Source organism: Scyliorhinus canicula, chromosome 4, assembly GCF_902713615.1.
Source record: "Scyliorhinus canicula chromosome 4, sScyCan1.1, whole genome shotgun sequence".
Classification (NCBI taxonomy): Eukaryota; Metazoa; Chordata; class Chondrichthyes; order Carcharhiniformes; family Scyliorhinidae; genus Scyliorhinus; species Scyliorhinus canicula.
In genome coordinates, this window is record NC_052149.1 from 101,175,715 (window position 1) to 101,197,153 (window position 21,439).

General features: G+C 46.5%; 1 protein-coding gene across 3 annotated transcripts in view; it reads right to left on the reverse strand.

Annotated features, from left to right (window-relative positions):
* nos1apa (nitric oxide synthase 1 (neuronal) adaptor protein a) overlaps nt 1-21,439 on the reverse strand; it is a 452,025-nt gene that overhangs the window by 75,637 nt on the left and 354,949 nt on the right. For all 3 annotated transcript variants that reach the window (XM_038794907.1, XM_038794908.1, XM_038794909.1), the window contains one exon: nt 14,950-15,107. In XM_038794907.1, the coding sequence (XP_038650835.1) occupies nt 14,950-15,107 (158 nt within the window). The remainder of the gene's footprint in view (nt 1-14,949; nt 15,108-21,439) is intronic.

Consider the following 21,439-nt stretch of genomic DNA (forward strand, 5'->3'; position numbering starts at 1 on the left):
TGCCGTGTAGCAACAAACGTTCTAACCTTATTTGGGATAGAGTTACCTCACGCGTCTGTAGCTTTCTACTTGGGAGATTTAATGTAAATACTGCTCTAAATATACTCGATATCTTAAATGTCTCTCTGTAACATTATTTAAATCTGGATTCCCTAATAAAAATAAGATTATATTAACTTTTCTTGAACTATCAATGTTTCAATCAACTTACCACCTTGTTCCATGAAGAGAGATTGGGTCACCAGGCCTGTATTCTCTGGAGTTCAGAGGAATGCAAAGGGACCTCCATGAAATACATAAAATTCTGCCAGGACTGGATAGACTTGACGCCAGCCAGGGTGGTGTTTCCTCTGGCTGGGAGCTCTGGGATAAGGGGGGTCAGGATACAGGGTAGGTCAGTTAGGATTGAGTAGAAACGTTTTCACAGAGGGTGGTGAACCTATGGAATTCTCTACCACAAAAGGCTGTAGAGGTCAAGTCACTGAATATATTTAAGAAGGAAATAGATAGATTTCTAGACACGAAAGATGTAATGGGCTATGGGGAGAGAATGGGAGTATGGCGTTGAGATAGAGGTCCAGCCATTATCATACTGAATGGTGGACGGGCTCAAAGGGCTATCTGGCCTACTCCTGCTCCTATTTTCTATGTTTAGCTCACAAGGGGCTGGTTTAGCTCACAGGGCTAATCGCTGGCTTTTAAAGCAGACCAAGCAGGCCAGCAGCATGGTTCGATTCCCGTACCAGCCTCCCCGGACAGGCGCCGGAATGTGGCGACTAGGGGCTTTTCACAGTAACTTCATTGAAGTCTACTCGTGACAATAAGCGATTTTCATTTCATTTTCAATGTGAATGACATGTTTGGTTCCTTAATAAACTTTTGCATAATTTAGAAAATTACATTGGCCAGGATTCCCCCCCCCCCCCCAAATGGGATGGTGGGTTTTCCCCACGGTAGAGGTAGCATGTCATTGGCATTGCTTGCCAGCCATGCCAACAGGGAACTTAAGCAGGGGATCATCTTCAGCGGGACCTGAAGATCCCGCTGGTGGGAAGGAGCAGGAATCCTCATACAGTTTTCGGTATTCAAACTCGAAACTCTGTATACTTCTCAGTGCAGAGGTACAATGTTGAGGAGAGGTCCTCGGACCCTTATAATATCCAGGTCATTGTAATAGAGCTAAAACTTACTAAAAAGGCTCTCTGGAGGATGGTATTATATTCTGGTGGTTCCTATCCTTCGGGAAGAGTTCGATCAGTTCTTAAGAGCCATTTAAGTGTCTGTGAGGCCTATCTTTCTCAACCTTAGGTTTGTGTGTGTATCTAAGGAGCACACCTGATTCAGAATAGACCCAAAAAGGGTCTAGTATTATAATCCACTGCAAAGCATAATCGATATGTGGGATTAGTTACAAAGGCCAAACTCTCATTGCATGTTTGGATAATATTGCTTTCATTTGATGAGGCCGTTCAAAATTATGGATTGAAATTTGCCCTGAAGTTATCACAGGGAAGCGTTTGATGTTTGTCTTCAGCTTGCAGGCTGCCAAAATGCATTTCTCCTTATTGGTTGTGTCACAGACAATAGCATTGCTCAAAAGTTTGTTGGGCAGTAACTGAAAATGCTACAAACTAGTTCAACAACTAGAATGCTTCGTCCATCTGGGAAGACTGCCAGTCCAGTTTTGAAATGGATGGTCAATTTTTAATCATGCTCGGCAGTCCCCTTGAAAATGAAACTGAGAACCAGGACCAAATACAATTCTGTTAAATGACTAATGAGAGGATTCTGCAAAGGATACCTGCACTTAATGAGCATGAGGGCTGGCACATGACTGCAACTGGCAACTGTGCCAACAACTCACCATGCCCCTCACTCCCACCACCTCTCCCCCGATCTCCTTCCTTAATTCCGAACACAAACTCCGCATAGTCATTAGAAGAACTGAAGTCTGCTGTTGAAAATAAACGTCCATTTTGATTGTCAATTAGAGTAAATCTTTCCAAAGCTCTGCCCTGAACACAAACCAAGAAAGAGAGAGCCTCGCGTGATCTCAGAATGTCTAAAAGTGCTTTACAACTAATGAACAGACTGACGATTATAGCACACCAACAATTAAGCAGTATATTCCAGGTTCCAGCATGTTAAATTACCATATAAATATGCACAGATAGACTGTCAATGTACCCATCCGTAAATGTCAAGAATAAATGCACAGTACCATGGAAACCGGTGTTTGTGAAAAGGATGAAAAAAATCTGTCATTTGTATCAGTCTCTTTCACGACTACTGGAAAAGTGAAAATGCTTTACAGCCAATGAGATGCTTTTGAATTGCAGTCATTATTATAATGTAGGAAATGCAGCAGCCAATCTCTGCACAATAAACCCCCACAAACAGCAATGTGACTGACCAGATGATCGTTTTTTGTGATGTTGATTGAGGGTTAATGTTGGTCAGGTCTCCCCTGCACTTCTTTCAAATTGTGCCAAAGGATCTTGGGACATGTAATCAGTGACCGGGATATGATGTCGAGGCCCTCAGCCATGAACATCACAGACTGAGCCTCGCCTTGGACACCACCACTCATGGTCAGTGGGCCTCGTGCTGCAGGCTTTCTGCTGCGTCGCCATCCTAGCCGTGTTGGCCTCAGTGCCACGCATTGCCGCTGCCATCTCCTGTGCCAGTAGCCTTTGGGACTCCTCCAATTGGTTATGCACTCGACGGAGTGTCGCTGAAATCCCCTCTTGAATATCACAGCCATGCCCCAGTATCTGCATCAGCTTAGGGATATCCTTGCCCAACGGCTTGGCATCGGAGTGGGACTCAGCAGAGATCTGGGATCCAGCAGACTTCCGACTGCTGACTCCCTTGGATGCTCCTGCCTCCCTCCACCTGATTTGCATCAGCAACTGTGTGGTGCTCACGAGATTGTGCGCCAGAAGCCTGACCACTAACGTCGCCCACGGAGGTGTGTGTCCCTGCACTGGTGAAGATGGGGACGACAACTGTGACGCCTCGATGCATCCTGGATGGCCGAGCCCCATGAAGTAGTGATCCTGCGAGAGAATGGACATGTGGTTAGTGAGAGGGAAGGATCATTCTGACATGAACAACTCACTTCTGACAGCTCAGATCATCTGGGTGAAGGGCCATAAATCCTCCCATCTGCGGCGCAGGCCAACCTCACAATTAGTGACTGATCTCTCCTCGACCAACCACATGATCTCCAGGGCCCGTTCCTCATTGTGGGTGAGGACTCTGATGTTTGGAACCCCACCTCCCATCTGGACTCTTTCCTGCCTGTTATGGGCTCCCATTTCCTGTGGGGTCAGAGAGAGGGTATTGTGAGTGGCATGCTTGAGGCATCGGGGGGGGGGGGGGGGGGGGGGGGGGCCGCTCCTGAGCATGGCAGGATTGTGCTGCTGGGTGCCAGGGTGTCCTGGGGCACAAGCACAGTGAGATGGTGGTGGTGGGGGGTGGAAAGGTGCGAGGTTGGCCAGAACAACCAGGAAAAGTCCCATGGTTTTCCGTTAAATAGATCCATAGAATTTTATAGCCCCCCCCGCCCCGGAAACTCAGATTGAAGACAGGGGGGTGGCAGACAGGACTGATGCCAGACTGATGATGTTCGCGGGGAGCTCGGCGAATCAGCTGGATGGTCAGCAAGTTCCACCGTGAAGCTCGTGAGGAATCATTTCCGGCACTATGTGCCGTTAATTATGGGAATGGCCTTGTCGGCTTGGCCGATGCAAAGCACTTGGGAATTTGCACCTGATATGACACTCAGCACTTTCCATAGAATAGAATCATAGAACCCTACAGTTCAGAAGGAGGCCATTCGGCCCATCAAGTCTGCACCAGCCCTTAGAAAGAGTACCCTACTGAAGCCGATGCCTCTACTTTATCCCCCTAGCCCAGTAACCTGACCTAAACTTGTGACACCAAGGGGCAAGTTAGCATGGCCGATTCACCCAACCTGCATATCTTTGGACTAGTGGGAGGAAACCGGAGCAACCGGAGGAAACCCACGCAGACACGGGGAAAAAGTGCAAACTCCACACAGTCACCCAAGGTTGGAATTGAACCCGGGTCCCTGGAGCAGTGAGGCAGCAGTGCTAAGCACTGTGCCACCGAGCCGCCCCTGCTAAATGGCGCCGACAGGCTTGGATATTCCGGCCCTGCTGCGAGGATTGCAGTTTGCCAGCCAAAAATCTGTCAACCTTTGGTGGATCTGGAAAATCCCAGTGGTGGGCAGGGCCATAAAATCCTGACCAAAATGGCAGAAAAACACATCTGGCAGCATCTGAGGAGAAGTTGATGTACCTGCCGTGTTTACTGATTTTCACCACAAGACATTTTGCATTAAAATGGAATTATAATTTTAGAAAGAAAGACTTGCATTTATAAAGTGGCAGACATAACCATGTGGCTTCCCAAAATGCTTTACAACCTCGGTAAGCTAATTCAGTAACCAAAAGGCTTGCAGCTAGGTCTGACAAACAGCAGTGAATGAAATGTGCAGGTTATCACTTTTGAAGTTTTGGTTGAGAGGTATACGTTGGCCAGAACAACCAGGAAAAGTCCCTTGGTTTTCCGTCAAATAGTGCCATAGAATTTTATAGCCCCCCCCCCCCACCCCACACCGGAAACTCAGATTGAAGACAGGCAGAGCTCAAATTTAACATCTAACCTGACTGTTGGCATCTCCAACAGAGGTGTACTCCCTCAGTACTGCACAGCCTCAAGCTCTCAAGTCTGTGAGTGCGACTTGAACCCATCTGATCAGAGCCAAGAAGGTTGAGGGAGAAATGCCTGCGTAGTGCAACTGAAGACACCAACAGGGTACGGGTGTCTCTTGGACCAAGAAAATATCACAGGAAAATCTTTCCCCTGTTGATCGATGACTTGGAAATTTTTTTAATTAACCAAATGTTACTTCAATAAAATGACTGCAGTTGCTTGGTGTTTCGATTTTTGGCTCCATTTTCAAACATTGACTCACCTTGCGGGCTGTCCCAGATTTTTCAGTTCTTCTTCAAGTCTCCAGAAGTTGGCTATTTCTTCATTCGTTTACCCCCAGCTGCGGAATCTTCAAATACACGCTGATTGATTAGAAAGTACTCACCGTTTCCTGATTACTCCCAGTGGAGCTACGCTTTAGTTCGATTGCCGACGACAACTGGTTTCAGAATGAGCCTACCTACGCAAGGCCAGCATTACATATTTCCACGTGTTGGACCATGACTTCCTCGGAGCTGCTTCCACTCCACACCTGTAACTGCCGGTGAAGTCATGGCAGAGGTGTGGCATGAACTGCCCCATGGAAACTCTATGCTGTCCCCAGGAATGTCCTGAGCGGCTTTCCCAACCGCTCAGTGCAAATAGGGATGGACGATCGTCAGAATGGTGTGGACAAACCATACAGAGCGGCTGGCAGACAGGGAACGAACAGCGAAGCCTCAACCAGCTTTTCGTGCACAAAACCATCGTAGCAAAAATGAATGTTGTCTTTTGTAGCTGCTTCAAGAGGAGAGGATTTTCTTTTTCCTGAAGATCCTTTGTGTTATGGGGGATGGGGTAGTAGGTGGGTGATTGGGTGATGGAGTACACATTAAGATTTCAAACAGGCATATTTGTAAAGCATATACTTTTCAGGCTGCACTTCTTCAGTGTCAACAAGATGCAAAGTTGCACTTGGGTGGGATTCACAAGACAACATGTAAGGCAATCCTCTCTGATGTGTATTATGACTAGATTTCAAAAGCGCCCATTAATGAATTGCATTAAAGTCCATGCAACATTTCGACTTGCAACAAAGAGAATTATGTGGGAGAATTCTTGCTGTTTCCTAGCATTTAAGACCGAGTAATAATCATAAAAAATGGAATGTTTAAGTAAATGGGAAGCGTGACATTAAACCCGTCAAATGCTTCAATAGTTCAAATTCGACTAAAACCCCCGCGGTTTCCGCGAGACGGAATTTAGATTTTGTTTCGCCATTTGCACGCCACCTTTTTTCCCAGTATGTATCGGGCTCAGTGGGGTTGGGAAACACCACTATTGAGCTTCTATCCTTCTGGTACTGTTCTACACACTGCCCCCTTCTCTCCAAACTTAAAACAGAAGGTACAATGGCAACCAGAGACCTTAGAAAGACACATCAGGGAGTCAGAAACACACATCAGGGAGCCATCGGACGAAAGACCTCAAAGAGGCGATTGCTTTATCTAAGTTTACCAGAGTCATGGCAATCATTACAGACCCAGGCAGCTGAAGCTTTTTTTCAATTTTAGTCACTGAAAACAGAAATAAATGACAGCGGGAACTGTTAGGAATTAGAATTAAAAGCCGACACAGTCTGAAAAATGCTCTCTTTACTTTCCAAAGAATTTACTATTTTCAGGGTAAATTGAAAGTGCTTCTCGATTCCTGGTATTGAAAACAAACTGCATTGAGAAAGTGTGGTCGTTTCTGAAAGATATTTAGCAAATAATGTATTTACATATGTTTCATTGAATGAAAATTGTGAATGTGCTGCTCATATACAGGATTTCTTAGCATCCGTCACCTTGTATTATGTTTTCAAGTGGAAGTTGCAACTTTTGTTTTGTGGGGACTGAGTTGCAGGTCTTAGTCCCGCAGGAATGACATGTTGGGATAGATGTTCATTTGCTTCTGCACTTGCTGAAAGGACATATTGGGAAACCACACAGTCGTCAGCAGTGATTTTCCACCAATTACTTTTAATGAGAACATTGTGTTGTCATATTTAAATCAAAAGTCTCATTAATTTTCATATATTTCAAATTGTTGAGTGCTCCGGCTCTTTGGGTTGTCATCAAATTCACTACTGAGGCGGCAGCATTAAGGACAGACCACTCCACATCTCCAGGCCCTCAAGATGGAAATTAAATGTTATTAAAAATCCTGATTTAAAATACATACAGGCAAGATGTCTAATAATGCTGTGATTAAGAGGTCATAAAAGTGAGCTTATCATTGATTTTAACCTTTTCCTTCTTTACAGAAAGATGGCTAATGCAATATTGTTTTGATTTTGGTGGGTCCCTGGAGAGTAGATAATTTATGAGGGATACTGCTTAGTCTTGGATAAATAGGTCATTGGACATCTGAGTGGGAGGACACCGAAGAGTGCCTTCTGATGTAATTAAGGGGTGGAGTCAGGTCTATCTGTAATTTTGCAGTAGGATTTAATCCGACAAGACAGAACTTCAGCTGACTCATGGAAGGTTCTCTCCAAGGTCTTTGCACAGAGAAAAGCAAGTAAACCCGATTGTTAACTTTGTTTATAAGTGGTCTTTGGACGATATTGGTTTGCCTAATTGGAATATATGTACAGTTGCAGGTGTAGGGAGTAAATTAAAGTTTTTCCTTTTATTTAAGAACTGTTTGAACTGTAAAGCTGTTACTTTGTTGCTAATGTGATTGATTCTGTGTTTAAATTCAAGTTTGTTTTAACATAAAATATACCCACTGGTCAGTGTTCTAACTCCTGGGGTGAAATATCTTTCCCTCAGTTTTACAAATTGCAAATTGGTGGGTTTCTTGTCCGGGATCCTAACATGTTCAAATCCCTTTATGACCACGTTCCTCACTATCTCTGCAGCCTCCTCGAGATCTAAAATCCTCCAAATGCTTTAAAAAAAATAAATTTAGTGTACCCAATTCTTTTTTCCCCAATTAAGTGCAATTTAGCTTGGGTCAATCTACCTACACGCACATCGTTTTGGGTTGTGTGGGTGAGACCGATGCAGATACGGAGAGAATGTGCAACTCCACATGGATAGTGACCCAGGGCTGGGATGAATCCGAGTACTTGGCGCCGTGAGGCAGCAGTACTAACCACTGCACCACCGTGCTGCCCCTCCAAATCTGCTGTTTATTCCCTGCTTCCATCAATCCATGACCGGTGGCTGTTCCTTTAACCATGTAGCTCCTAAGCTCTGGAATTACTTCCATAACCTTTCCACCTCATTTAGCCCCTTTAGAATATCTCAACATTTATGTCCTCACTCACTTCAACTGATAACTCCATCTTTGACCTGAAATCTTATTATTTTAGTCTGGTTAGGCTCCTGTCAAGTTCCGAGGGACATTTTCTAAATGATAGACACTATATAACCCAAGTTGTTGGAAGAGGTCTTTTGTTTTGCAGAATTGATTGAAAAGTTGTTGACCCAGGACAGAATATTCTTTTTTTTTAAATTTAGAGTATCCAATTAATTTTTTCCAATTAAGGGGCAATTTAGTGTGGCCAAACCATCTCACTGTTGCTGGTATTAACCCAGTGCACATCTTTGGGTTGTGGGGGGTGAAACCCACGCAAACATGGGGAGAATGTGCAAACTCCACACGGACAGTGACCCAGAGCCAGGATCGAACCTGGGACCTTGGCGCCGTGAGGCTGCAGGGCTAACCCACTGCGCCACTGTGCTGCCCTGGGGCAGAATATTCTGCTCTCTCTGGTGGTGAGCTTGGAAGTGGGAAGGGCATTTACTTTAGTCATGATGGTGTAACACTAGAACCGTATCATTTTCCCACCTTTGTCAGAATTAAATTCAGAGTGACCAATGGTTGACCTCCTTGCCCTGTGGCCTACTGAGGCGTTTAAGTGGCCAATGAATTGATCAGTGAAGTGTCTCATCTCACTGTTGCTGGTATTAACCCAGTGACAAACAGGCCCGTCATTGTACGGTCTGGTGTTTGGGGGGGGGGGGGGGGGGGGGAGGGGGGGGGGGGAATGTCCCCCCGCAAGGGCACTCAGTGCTTGATTGAGGGACTTGACATCGGGAATGGGGGTTGTCAGCTAAGTGCACTGTCTCAGTGTCTTATGTTTGGGTGAGGCTTTGCTAAAAGACGCAGTGCGAGTCGCTCGTGTACTCTCCATTCAATAGGTGAGACCCTCAACACCTCAACAGTTCTCCACCCAAAATTTCAACTTTCTACTCTATAGCACTGGTAAGGTGAAAGCGATCAGAAAAAAGGTGATTCCCCCCCACCAACCTATGTAGCTGAAGAAAGCTCTTTTCTCTCCCCCTCTTCACCTGATACTGAAACAATTTTAGTACCGCACTCACATACAAAGCTCCTCAGGGACTGGGTATACTGCTGAGAGCAATCAAAAAGGAACAACAATTGCTGCAAAACAGCCATCTTTTTTGCTCAAGTAAGTTGTGCAGTTCCCAGAGAAGCTCAGACTGTGTGATGACAACCACTTCATTCCAGGAAGATTTCAGCTATTAATGTTATTGGTGACCACTTTCCCTTCACTCTTGGTATTACTCCTATTGAGAGTGGCATGATTACTGAAGGTCGGACACTTTTCTGGAGAGCCACTTCATTAAGTCAAAGGCAACAAAAATGCAACATTTACGTGACAAGCCAAACATTAATTTAAGTGAGCGGTGGTGTGATACTAAGTTGACATCCAAATCCATGAGGTAAACGCAGGAGAGAATTCCTTCAAGCAAACACAAATCCTTTAGATGGCAGCTATGGATACGATTCGCACATGGGTTCTACATACACACAAATATGAAGAAATTCTGCACTTAACCAGTGCTGCCTCTGCTGGGTGCTTGTAAATTGAAAACAAATATATTGTTGATTTGCGAATAACACTTACTTGTGAAAACAACAGACTACAAAAGGGAAATGGCAACTCAAGGATCGAATCTCGATTGTAGCTGTGCAAACTCAGATGATTAAGACCGTCTGCGCCATGTAAACTTTGGGTGGGACTTTCCAATCTCGCCTATCCTGGAACCGGGAATTCCCACCCGAGGACAATGATCTGTGACATTGTCCCATAGTGAGAGGGACCGGAAGATTTACCCCAGGACAGCCTCGGGTTCAATGGCCAGTGTTTAATAAGTTAATTGACCGCAATCTGCCCAACAGTGGTAATCACTTCAAAGCACAAATGAACATCTGTCATCATACTATCCCTTCACTGCCCATTATTTCTGACAAGGTGAGATGTAGACTTGCTCACGGGTATGAGTTGAGGTCTACTCACTCATGCAGCCTCCAATTGCTCCTGAAGTTTCATTAACTGAAAGCTTTGACAATGTAATTCCTTCTTGCATCCACCCACTTAAAAAAAAATTGTGCTTCGGTACCTCCAGATCTCTCTGCTAATCCATGTTTTCATGAAACTTATCATTTCGTACTTCCTTGCACTGTAATTTTTCTAAAAATGTATCATTGCTCATTTTGCTGAAATTGTCAGCTGTCTGCCCACATTGTTAGCCTGTCTAAACCTTGTTGCCATCTCCTCCATCCAAACCCAAGAGTTATCACAAACCCTAATCTGGAATCACTCACCGACCTTATGGCGTTCGAGCAGATAATTTAAGTAACTTGAAAAACCACTAAATCCATTATTAGACTGTTATATTACCATTTTTGGTAATCTGTTGTGTTATTTGTCTTTTCTTCCAGAATGATTCGATGTGTTGTTGACAAAGAATCCACCAATCAAAAGATTGAAACAAAACTAATTTATTATAATACTATTAATGAAATGAAGTTTGCATACTCTACTGAGCTACAGATAATAATTAAGTAATATTGAATCTGCCTAGCAGTATTCAATAATCTAACTACACTATGATCTAACCTCGTGTTAACAATGTCTAATCTAATCTTCTCCTAATGCTGTCACCATGCTTTCTCCTTATGCTACTCCCAGAATTCCCTCAGAGTCTGACTTAAATACAGATAAGTGGTAGCGCCCTCTAGTGTTTGATTTACACAGAGATGTAATAATTAACCCTTCACTAACCTGACTATATACATAGGATTACATAGACCATTAATGATATCCTGCCCAATCAAACAACAACTATTTTCCTTATTCTTTCCAGCCATCGATGCACACAGCTACATTCATCGCCTAAAACTTACATTTTAATGACAAGTCTCTTCGACATGGTGTAAAAAATACTTTTGAAAATTCGTGGGCGCAATTCTCCCATCGGGAGACTAAGTCCTGACGCCGGAGTGAAAACCGGACTGTTCCACTCCGGCGTCAGAGGCCGCTCCCAGCACCCTATTCTCCCGCCCCTGGCGGGCTCGGAGCAGCGCCGTGTCATTTACGCATGCCGAGCATTGGCATTGCGTAAAAGCGCTGCCGCGTAAATGACGCGGCCAGCGTGGACATCACCTGCGCATGCGCGTTTGCCGATCTCCCCTCAGCCGCCCCGCAGGAAGATGTCGGATGGCTCTTGCGGGGCGGCGGAGGAAAGGAGGTCCACCTTCAGAGAGACCGGCCCGCCGATCGGTGGGCACCGATCGTGGGCCAGACCCCTTTTGAGGCCCCCCCCCGGTGCAAGAAACCCCTCCCCCACAGGCTGCCCCCCCCAGCATTCCCACACTGTTCCCGCCGGCAGCGGCCAGGTGTGGACGGCGCTGGTGGGAACCCGTCATGTTGGGCAGGCCGCTCGGCCGCGCTGGTTTGGGGGGGTGGCAGAATCGCATCCGGGACCACGTGGCGGGACTCGCTCGGCGCCCTGGTGATTCTCCCACCCGGCGTTGGGGGAGGGGGGGGGGGGAATTCCGCCCCATATATCCCACATCAACCTCCGCTTATCTGGGATTCCCAGAAAGAATTCTGTTCACGCATGATTCAACTTTCACAAGTCCATATTGACAATTTTTGTTTCAACCCTGCTTTCTAAGTGCTTAACCACTCTCAGCCTGTATTATAGGGCTGGATTTTGCTGGTCAGACCACGACCCTGATTCTGGGATGAATTGCGGGCGCGGAACCAGTTATGCTGGAACTGTATAAAACGTTGGTTAGGCCACAGCTAGAGTATTGTGTGCAGTTCTGGAATCCACATTTAGGAGGGATGTGATTGCACTGGAAAGGGTGCAGATGAAATTTACCAGGATGTTGCCTGGGCTGGAGAGTTTTAGTTACGAAGACAAATTGGATAGACTGGGGTTGTTTTTCTTGGAACAGAGGAGACTGAGGAGGGGACTTGATTGAGATGCATAAAATTATGAAGGAGATAGATAGAATAGATAAGAAATGATTCCCCATGGTGGATCAATGAACTGGGGGCATAGATTTAAGGTAATGGGCAGCAGGTTTAAAGGGGATGTGAGGGAAAACGTTCTTATCCAGAGGGGGGTGGGAGTTTGGAAATCACTGACTCAAAGGGTGCTGGAGGCAGAGACCCCTCATAATATTTAAGAAATATTTAAATGTGCACTTGCGATGTCAAGGCACACAAGGCTATGGGCCAAGTGCTGGAAAATGTGGTTGGAATACATAGGTAGTTGTTTTTGACCAACGCAGATGTGATGGGCTGTAGGGCCTATTCTGGGCTGCAGACATCTGTGACTCTAACCCAGAAGTGGCCACGGTGTGTAAACAGACGCAATCTTTCCAGAGGCAGCGAGTTAAGAAGCTGCACCCATTAGGGACATCAACTGGATCCCAGAGATAGGTGGTCCATCCAGCAGGCAGAGTTGCTGTCTGCCTTTGCAGTGTGCTCGCTGCCCGGTTACCAGCAGGACCATGGAAGCACCTTTAGTGACAGAGAAAAACAGCTGCCCAGAGGCAGGGAAAGCATTAACAGAGACCCCAGTCTCCAGGAAGTGGCTGCAGGGCGCCAGGAGGAAACCCACGCAGACACGAGGAGAACGTACAGACTCCACAGAGACAGTGAACCAAGACCGGAATCGAACCCGGATCCTTGGCGCTGTGAGGCAACAGTGTTAACCATAAATTGCCCCTTAGTGGGCTTACTGGCTTACGTGGATAGGGTGCAGGCATGGGCCTTAGGTAGGGTGCCCTTTCCAAGGACCGGTGCAGTCCCGATGGGCCGAATGGCCTCCTTCTGCACTGTAACTTCTATGATCATGAGGGTCGCACTCAAAGATTTACTGGCTAACAAGATAAAATCAAAATAACAAGTTTTTGGAAAAGTATAGCTAATAGACTTACACCAACAACAACTTGCAATCACACAGCGCCTTCAATATAGCAAAACATCCCAAGGCGTTTTATCGAAGCATAACCAGAGAAATTCTGATTGAGTTTGGATTGGGCCTTGTCAACAAAACAGGTTCTGTTAATGTTATCAGGAGATCAGCCGTACTGCAGGCAACGTTTGATGCTTTATTTTATGTAAATCATCAGGGCAGCATGGTGGCGCAGTGGTTTAACCCTGTTGCCTCACGGCGCCGAGGTCCCAGGTTCGATACCGGCTCTGGGTCACTGTCCGTGTGGAATTTGCACATTCTCCCCGTGTTCACGTGCGTTTCACCCCCACAACCCAAAGACGTGCAAGGTAGGTGGATGGAACACACTAAATGGCCCCTTAATTGGAAAAAAAAATGAATTGGGTATTCTAAATTTATTTTTAAAAATGTAAATCATCAGCTGCTGACCCGAATCCTCTATATATTATCCTTGCAGACAGCACCAACTCCTGACTCGTGGATGCTCGGGTGGATTATTTAGTGGACAGACGGTGGGATTCTGCTGGGCACAGGAGATGCAGGTGTTATAAATGACATTCTACCACCCAGCTCTATTTTATCCCCTGTCTGACGGAGGTGATGAACATTGGTGAAATGCAGTGCAGTGGGAAACAGCAAATACTTGAGCTGACTGTTGAATGCAAGTAAAGACAACACCCATTGCAATATTTAAAACCATCAGTTACCACAAGACTTTCTTTTTATCTCTGTCTGTATTCCACTCTTTCGTGAAAGGGCTCGAATGCGTTCCGCCCATGCTGTTGTAGTTAAGGATCAACTATCACAACAGAAGAGAACCTAGTGGATGTTGTGCGCTACTCAGACAAGCCTCTTAACCTGCCACTCCACAATTTACAATCATAGAAATGGAACCAATCATACACTGAGTTCCAATTGGTCACCAAGTCCAGGTGACCCTTACTCTGCTGTGGTGCCTTAAAGAGACAATCAACACAGTTACAGAGAAAGAATAGGGGTATAGGGCTAACTGGATAACTCCTTCAAAGAGCTGGCAGAGACACAATAGGCCAAATAGCCTCCTCCTGGATTCTACGATAAATGAGCGGCAAATCAGGGAGGTGTGAACGTGAAATACTATACAAGTTTCTTTAAAAGGAGAATTTTTACCAACCATGCCCCATTCAAAGTGCAAGAATCATGTACACATTCTTAATGCCCCTGCTAAAATATGGGAGCTAGCAATTTTAAGTCAGGCAAATCAATTGAGTATTGGCTCATTAATATTCCACGTAAGCTTTCAATTTATTGTCTTTAAGTGTCTAAATGATCACAGTTGAGTTGACGGGTCTCTGTTAGCACATGGTCCATACAAATGGCTCTTTTTCTTGTTGGTCAGCTGGATGTCTGAAACCCATTGCCAGGTTTTGGCAGATCGCACATATGAGAAAGCTGTGTAAATGCATCTGAACCATCCTCAGAACTCTTGTCACAGAGCAATGTGCTCCCACATTGCTTTCTCAACCTGGGAATACTAACACACAATCTGAGACCCTTCTGGCTGTGGCACAGATACATTGGAAAGGTAATGTTCACAGCAGATAGACACTTTTGTAATTTGAGGAAGTGTGTATTCAGACGTATGGTACGACTGGGCCCTGCACAGAGTGTGCCCACTGTCTCACTGGACAAACACAATCCAACATCGCCCAAGTGTTTCTACGTTGTAACTAAGCATCAGCCGCTTCATAAATGTTGCAAACTAACTGGATTAGAAGTGCTTGTCATTCCGTAGACATGAAGCAGAAAGCAGGCTGCTTCAAAATAGCAGCAAAATGCATTATAAAAGGATTACCATCAGGATTCGCCTTCCCAGAGTAATGTGGTTTCTATGGACCCAGGCATCAATAGAGTCACCTCTCACACTCACACGGCGAACGCTGGGCGGTTGAAGGGACAGCTTTAAAATTACCTTTTGGACTTTGTGAAGATCCTGTTCTTTGCGTACCGCGTCTAAGTCAGTCACACCTCGGCTGAAATCAGTTGTTGTACCATCGTGTAGAGGCGGATCGATGGCATCTATATCAGTCTCTTCCGAAGCCTCTTTCTCTGCGTCAGTGAGCTGTTGAACTGGTACAGACCGCAAAGCAACGCAAAGGATTAATCAATTTGAGACACTGGGAGATACAGAAATAAACATACACCCAGCAAGAAAAGCACCTATTTAAAAAGAGCAAGCTTAGTATGTTTCAAGATGAGTGGTGACCTGACTAAAGTAAAATTGTCAGGCTAGAAACTGAACTTCATTTTATTCAGGGACTGGTTTAGCACAGTGGGCTAAACAGCTGGCTTGTAAAGCAGAACAAGGCCAGCAGCGTGGGTTCGATTCCCGTACCAGCCTCCCCGAACAGGCACTGGAATGTGGCGACTAGGGGCTTTTCACAGTAACTTCATTTGAAGCCTACTTGTGACAATAAGCGATTTTTATTCATTTCATCATTCAACCCATTCAACTCCATTTTATCAGTGTATAATGGGTGCAAATGCCAATGTTGGGGACAAGGGTTCTCACGCCCAATAAAGACATGAAAGACCTTCAACCCGATATTGCACCAGGAGATTATTTTACGATTCGCTCACGGACACCTGAAACAGGTGCAAGACCCTTAGCAATACAAATGAGGGATTTAATGCCCTTTTTAGGGACCCTCATTCCTAGACAATGTTGCAGGCAGGAGGAGGAAGCTAAAGATTCCCCACCGGCAGCTCCTCGCCTTCTGGTGTAGGCCAGATTTGATGCCCACCAATTTGAAGTCGATGTCCTCTTGCTACCTGGAAACAGGCGGGGAACAGAAATTGAAACAAAATAAAAAGACTGTTTTCTGCTGATGGTCGGACCATTCCAATTTTCAGATGACCTTGATTTAGACACCCAATGCCAGAAACAGCCAGAGGCCTAGCTGAATTATTAAGATGGCGGGGAATGGAGGATCAAATGATCTTCACATCAATCAGCACTACTCACTCAAACTGTCCACAAATCACAGACCGTACAGGGTGTGTGGGGACCATTCTTAGTGTTATTTAAAGAGATCAGTAGTTGCAAGTGAGCAGAAACTGAAATATGCCTGGCACTCCCACTCCCTTGATTAATTGAAGAATGTTGAGCCGTACAGCTTCACTACAGCCTCTTGCTGTATGTGTTCTTCAAATTTCTCCTTTGCTGAAACAAGCTACTCCATCAATTCCCTCTGCCACCCCTACCCCTGACTTTGAGCCCTTCCCTTTGTTGATCACTGCCACCCTGCCGGGTTCCTTGCCCTCCCAAAGATTGGGAATAGTTCTGGCAGCAAAATGATAATGACGATCAACACAAGAATCGATTGAGCACCTCTGATATCTTTATGGGAGCCCTACATGCCCGATCAGCATGACAGGAAAATGGTGCCAGTGTATTTAATGAGTGCAGATAGACGGTGGTGTTTACACTGACTGGTGTCCAGCAGTTAGTGGACAGTCAGGGATTAGTCTGTCCTGTTCAGATGTTGAACAGGCAAGTGCCTGAAAAGGTAAGTATTAGAGCATTAATCAACAGTTTAAGTGTACACTGTGTAACTGGACATTTAAACAAAGAATGAAAGTTAGAAGTCGCCATAGCCCAAGGGAACGATAGGCTGATGAAATGAAATGAAAATCGTTTATTGTCACAACTAGGCTTCAAATGAAGTTGCTGTGAAAAGCTCCTAGTCGTCATATTCCGACACCTGTTTGGGGAGGCTGGTACGGGAATTGAACCGTGCTGCTGGCCTGCCTTGGTCTGCTTTAAAAGCCAGCTACTTAGCCCTGTGCTAAATCAGCCCCTCATTCACCCTTTGAGAGAGAGTTGGCTGATGGTGGTTTAACCTGAGGGTCACCAGGTGAGGGGCAAGGTTGAGAAGGCGGGCACCTTAATTGTAACCTGAGCCGGTATGGGAATTGAACCAGTGCTGTTGGCTCTTCATCACAAATCAGCCATCCTGCCAACTGAGCTAACCAACCCTCTAAACAGAAAACACCCTTTTAACAATTTTTAAAGTAAATTTAGGGTACCCAATTTTTTTCCCCCCCATTTAATGGGCACTTTAGCGTGGCCAATTTACCTCCCCAGCACATCTTTTTGGGTTGTGGGGGCGAGACCCACGTAGACACAGGGAGAATGTGGAAACTCCACACAGACAGTGACCCGGGGCCGGGATCGATCCTGGGTCCTCAGCGCCGTGACACAGATGTGCTAACCACTGTGTTACCATGCTGCCCTCACACCCTTTTAACAACTGCACCGTAAGGCTAATTGTGACACTGGACACATTTTAACCACCAGGTTGCACTCAGCTCAGAATTGGGTGTGCTGGTTAAATAGCGAGAAAGGCTAAAATTGAGATTCACACTCTCTAACTGGCCAGCTCCCGATTGGGGAATCCGGGTCTTCCCCAAATACAGTGAGGATATCATTAACCCCAATTTGCATTGATTTCCATCTCATTAGCAGGATTGAAGTCAAATGTAACGGCCTCCCAGGAATTCACCGGCTCCCAATGAGATATCATGCGGGCGTCGTTTAGCACTCCTTTTTAAAAATGTGAAACTGGTATAATGGCTGCTGAGGGGAACTGAGGAGGTGAATAGCCATTTCCATTTTCCGGCGCTGGGGGAAAGGGGTGGAATTTTCGCCTGTGAGGCCATCAAGCCATCATTAAATATTGTGGATACCCATAACAGGGGTAACTACAGCTGCTGCCTGTCTGCCCTAGCAAACACTTCCAGGTCAGAACCATGTTCTTGGTTCTATGCTTACAGCTCCCTTTGATTGTGAGCAGCCTTTAGCTTCACAACTGAAGGCTATTGCTAATAAGGAATTAGCTTTGTTAGTTGTGAGATCATTTCACAGCTCTCCAGTGATGCTGCAGTTTGTGTTTGCTGCTCCTTGTGGCTGTAAATGCCCGGAGGCTGCTGCTTCTGCTTCCTTCTTTCTGTAGGCAGGAGTAAGGAAAGGGAGGATGGGAAGATGATCTACTGCCTGGGCTCGAAAAGGAGAAGAGGAACTCTTTCTCTCTTCTGGTGTGCTCTGGATCGATGTGATTTTCCACTACTGGGAAGCTGCCAGAGGAGGAGAAATGCAGGCAGATAGATCCGAATGAGCAACTTGGTGAAGGTGTTGAAGAGATGATTTTGCAGATGGCTGGTGATTTTATTGTGAGTATGTGAGTGATGCATGTCAAGTAGCATACCGCCATGAGTCTAACATGCTGGATGCGAGGCTGCGGTATTGCACCTTGACACCAGTGGAACATGTGAGTACTGGGCTTTGGTTTCAATGAGATTAGGCTGTATAAGAAGGTCATTACAACTAAAGCTCATGGACAGAGACAGATAGGTAAAACAAGCGCATGGCACGGATCCTCCATTCTGTTGAGGACCTGCGAGGGGTGATCCAGTATGTTTTTTTTAATACAAATAAACTGTTATGACTTTGTGTTTGAACCAATATTCTGTGGTGGGTGTGTGGCACAATGGGCGGAACTCTCCCATCGGGAGACAAACAGCTGACGTCGGAGGCCGCTCCTCGCCCCCTATTCTCCCCCCTCCCCGGGGGGCTAGGAGCGGCGGTGCGTGAATTCCGTACGCCGGGCCTTGACGCTTGATTCAAAGCAGCGCGCGGGGAATGACGCGGCCGGCGGCGCCGAAGTGCGTCAGCCATGCATGCGCTGATTGGTCGCCGCCAACCCGCGCATGCGCGGTTACCATCTTCCCCGCCGCTGCCCCGCAAGACATGGCAGCTTGATCTTGTGGGGCGGCGGAGGGAAAAGAGTGCGTCTTTTAGAGACGCCTGCCCGACGATTGGTGGGCACCGATCGCGAGCCAGACATCTGCTGAGCACGCCTGTGGTGCTCGATCCTTCCTCCACCCCCCACAGACCCCACACTCACCGCTGTTCACGCCGGCAGCGACCAGGTGTGGTTGGCGCCGGCGTGAACGGGTCGGGTTCGGCAGGCCGCTCGGCCCATCCGGGCTGGAGAATCGCCGGTCGCCGTGAGAATCGGCGACCGGCGATTCTCCGAACGGCCTGTCGAAAAACGCGACACACCATTTTTGGGGGGGTTGGAGAATCGCGGGGTGTGCCAGGGCGGCGTGGCGTGATTCGCCCGGCCCTCCCACGATTCTCCCCCCCCCCCCCGGCGTGGGGTGCGGAGTATCGCGCCCAATGTCTTTTCCTTGTTGATTAATGTTTAACGTGATCTATTGGCTGTTAGGTAGTTGATTGTCATCTTTTTGTGGAAAGGTACTGTTGACCGTTTAATAAACATAATATTCTCAAGTCGTATCACAGAATCATAGAATTTACAGTGCAGAAGGAGGCCCAGCCCTTGGAAAGAGCACCCTACGCCTCCACCCTATCCCCGTAACCCCACCTAACCTTTTTCTTTTGGACACTAAGGGCAATTTATCATGGCTAATCCACCTACCCTGCAGATCATTGGACTGTGGGCAGAAACCAGAGCACCCAGAGGAAACCCAACGCAGACACGGGGAGAACGTGCACACTCCGTACAGCCAGTGACCCAAAACGGGAATCGAACCCAAGACCCAGGAGCTGTGAAACAACTGTGCTAACCGCTGTGCTACCTTGCTGCCTGCAGGTACTGAAGGTTATGTTTGCTGCTTGTATCTGCAAACGCCTGGCGGCTGCTAATAAGAAACTGGTCTTGTTAGTTGTGAGAGCACTTGACAGCTGCAGGCTGTGTTTGCTGCTTGCTCTTGCTGGTGATTGCAAATGCCTGGAGGCTGCTGTTGCTGTTTCCTTCCTTTTCAGTAGCCTGAAAGAAGGACAATGTTTTCTAAGATACCTGGAACCTGGAACACCGGGCTGAGGGAGATGTATGAGTCCAGCTGACAATCCGGTTTGAAGCAAGAAGAAGATGCGGGACCTGGTGCGTGACATTGATCCAAATTAGCAACCTGAAGATGTTGAAGAAATTATTTTGCAGATTGCTGATGCTTTTGTTGCTGGTGTGCTGACTGCTGCATGTAACTAGCACATCGCCATGGGTCAAACATGCTGGAAGTCAAGGATGTTCAACTGCACGTTGAGTACCAGTCGAATATGTGGATGCCAGGATTTGATTCCTGTGAGATTGGACCATGTGAGAGCGTTTGCACAACTGCGACTCCTGGACGGAGAGCGACACTGATACGTGGGACAAGTAACAACTAGTACCAAGCTGATGAACAGATCACTTCCACGGCAAGGTTCTGAGTATGCTAAAACATCTTCAGGCTTATCCTCCATTACTGTTTGAGGAACCTGTGAGGGGTGATACAGTACCGTGAGTCTGTTATTCTGTGTGAAAATGAGCTGATATAGCTTTTTATTGGCACCAATACGGAATGGTGATGTTTCCTTGTTGTTTAATGATTAATGTGCTATGTGGAACGTTACATAGTTGATTTTTGAATGTTTGTTACTGTTGATCATTTACTAAACAAAATATTCTCAAGCAACAAAAACACAAAATACTGGACAACCTCAGAAGGTCTGACAGCATCTGTGGAGAGAGAAGGGAGCTAATGTTTCGAGTCTCGATGACTCTTAGTCAAAATTATTCTCAAGAATATTCTCAAGCGCATTCCAGTGGGTTCATGCGCCATGTCTCAGGCGAGCGTTATTGCCCAGCATTCCAATCAAACTGTGAGGCCTGGATACTTTGCCTGAACTCTGGGGGTTCACTCTTAAGTGAAACAAAATCACTTTAGGGCAGAACGGTAGCACAGTGGTTAGCATAGTTGCTTCACAGCTCCAGGATCCCAGGTTCAATTCCCAGCTTGGGTCACTGTCTGTGCGGAGTCTGCACGTTCTCCCCGTGTCTGCGTGGGTTTTCTCCGGGTACTCTGGTTTCCTGCCACAGTCCAAAGATGTGCGAGTTAGGTGGATTGGCCATGATAAACTGCCCTTGGTGTCCAAAAAAGGTTAGGTGCGGTTATGGGGATAGAGTGGAGGTGTGGGGATAGAGTGGAGGTGTGAGCTTGCGTAAGATGCTCTTTCCAAAAGCCGGTGCAGACTAGATGGGCCAAATGGCCTCCTTCTGCACTGAAAATTCTATGTATACAAAAAAACAAAATATTCTCAACTCTCAAATGCCTACTTCAATGTACACATGCCATGTCTCAGATGATGATTATTGCATCGCATTTCAACCAAAATTTGAAGCTTGAACAGTTTGCCTGGCCTCTCGAAGCAGCAGCATCATAGAGGCAGCAACCAACAACCAAACACTCAGGGCTGGGCTTCAGCACTGGAGATATCCTCGTGACCAAAGGGTGAATGTGTGGATCAGGGGAGGGTACCTGAGCACGGTCTCCCTAATGTTCCGGTTGGAGTCTGGAGTCTAGGGGCTCCTAATGTGGCCAGCATTAAGCACGCAGAG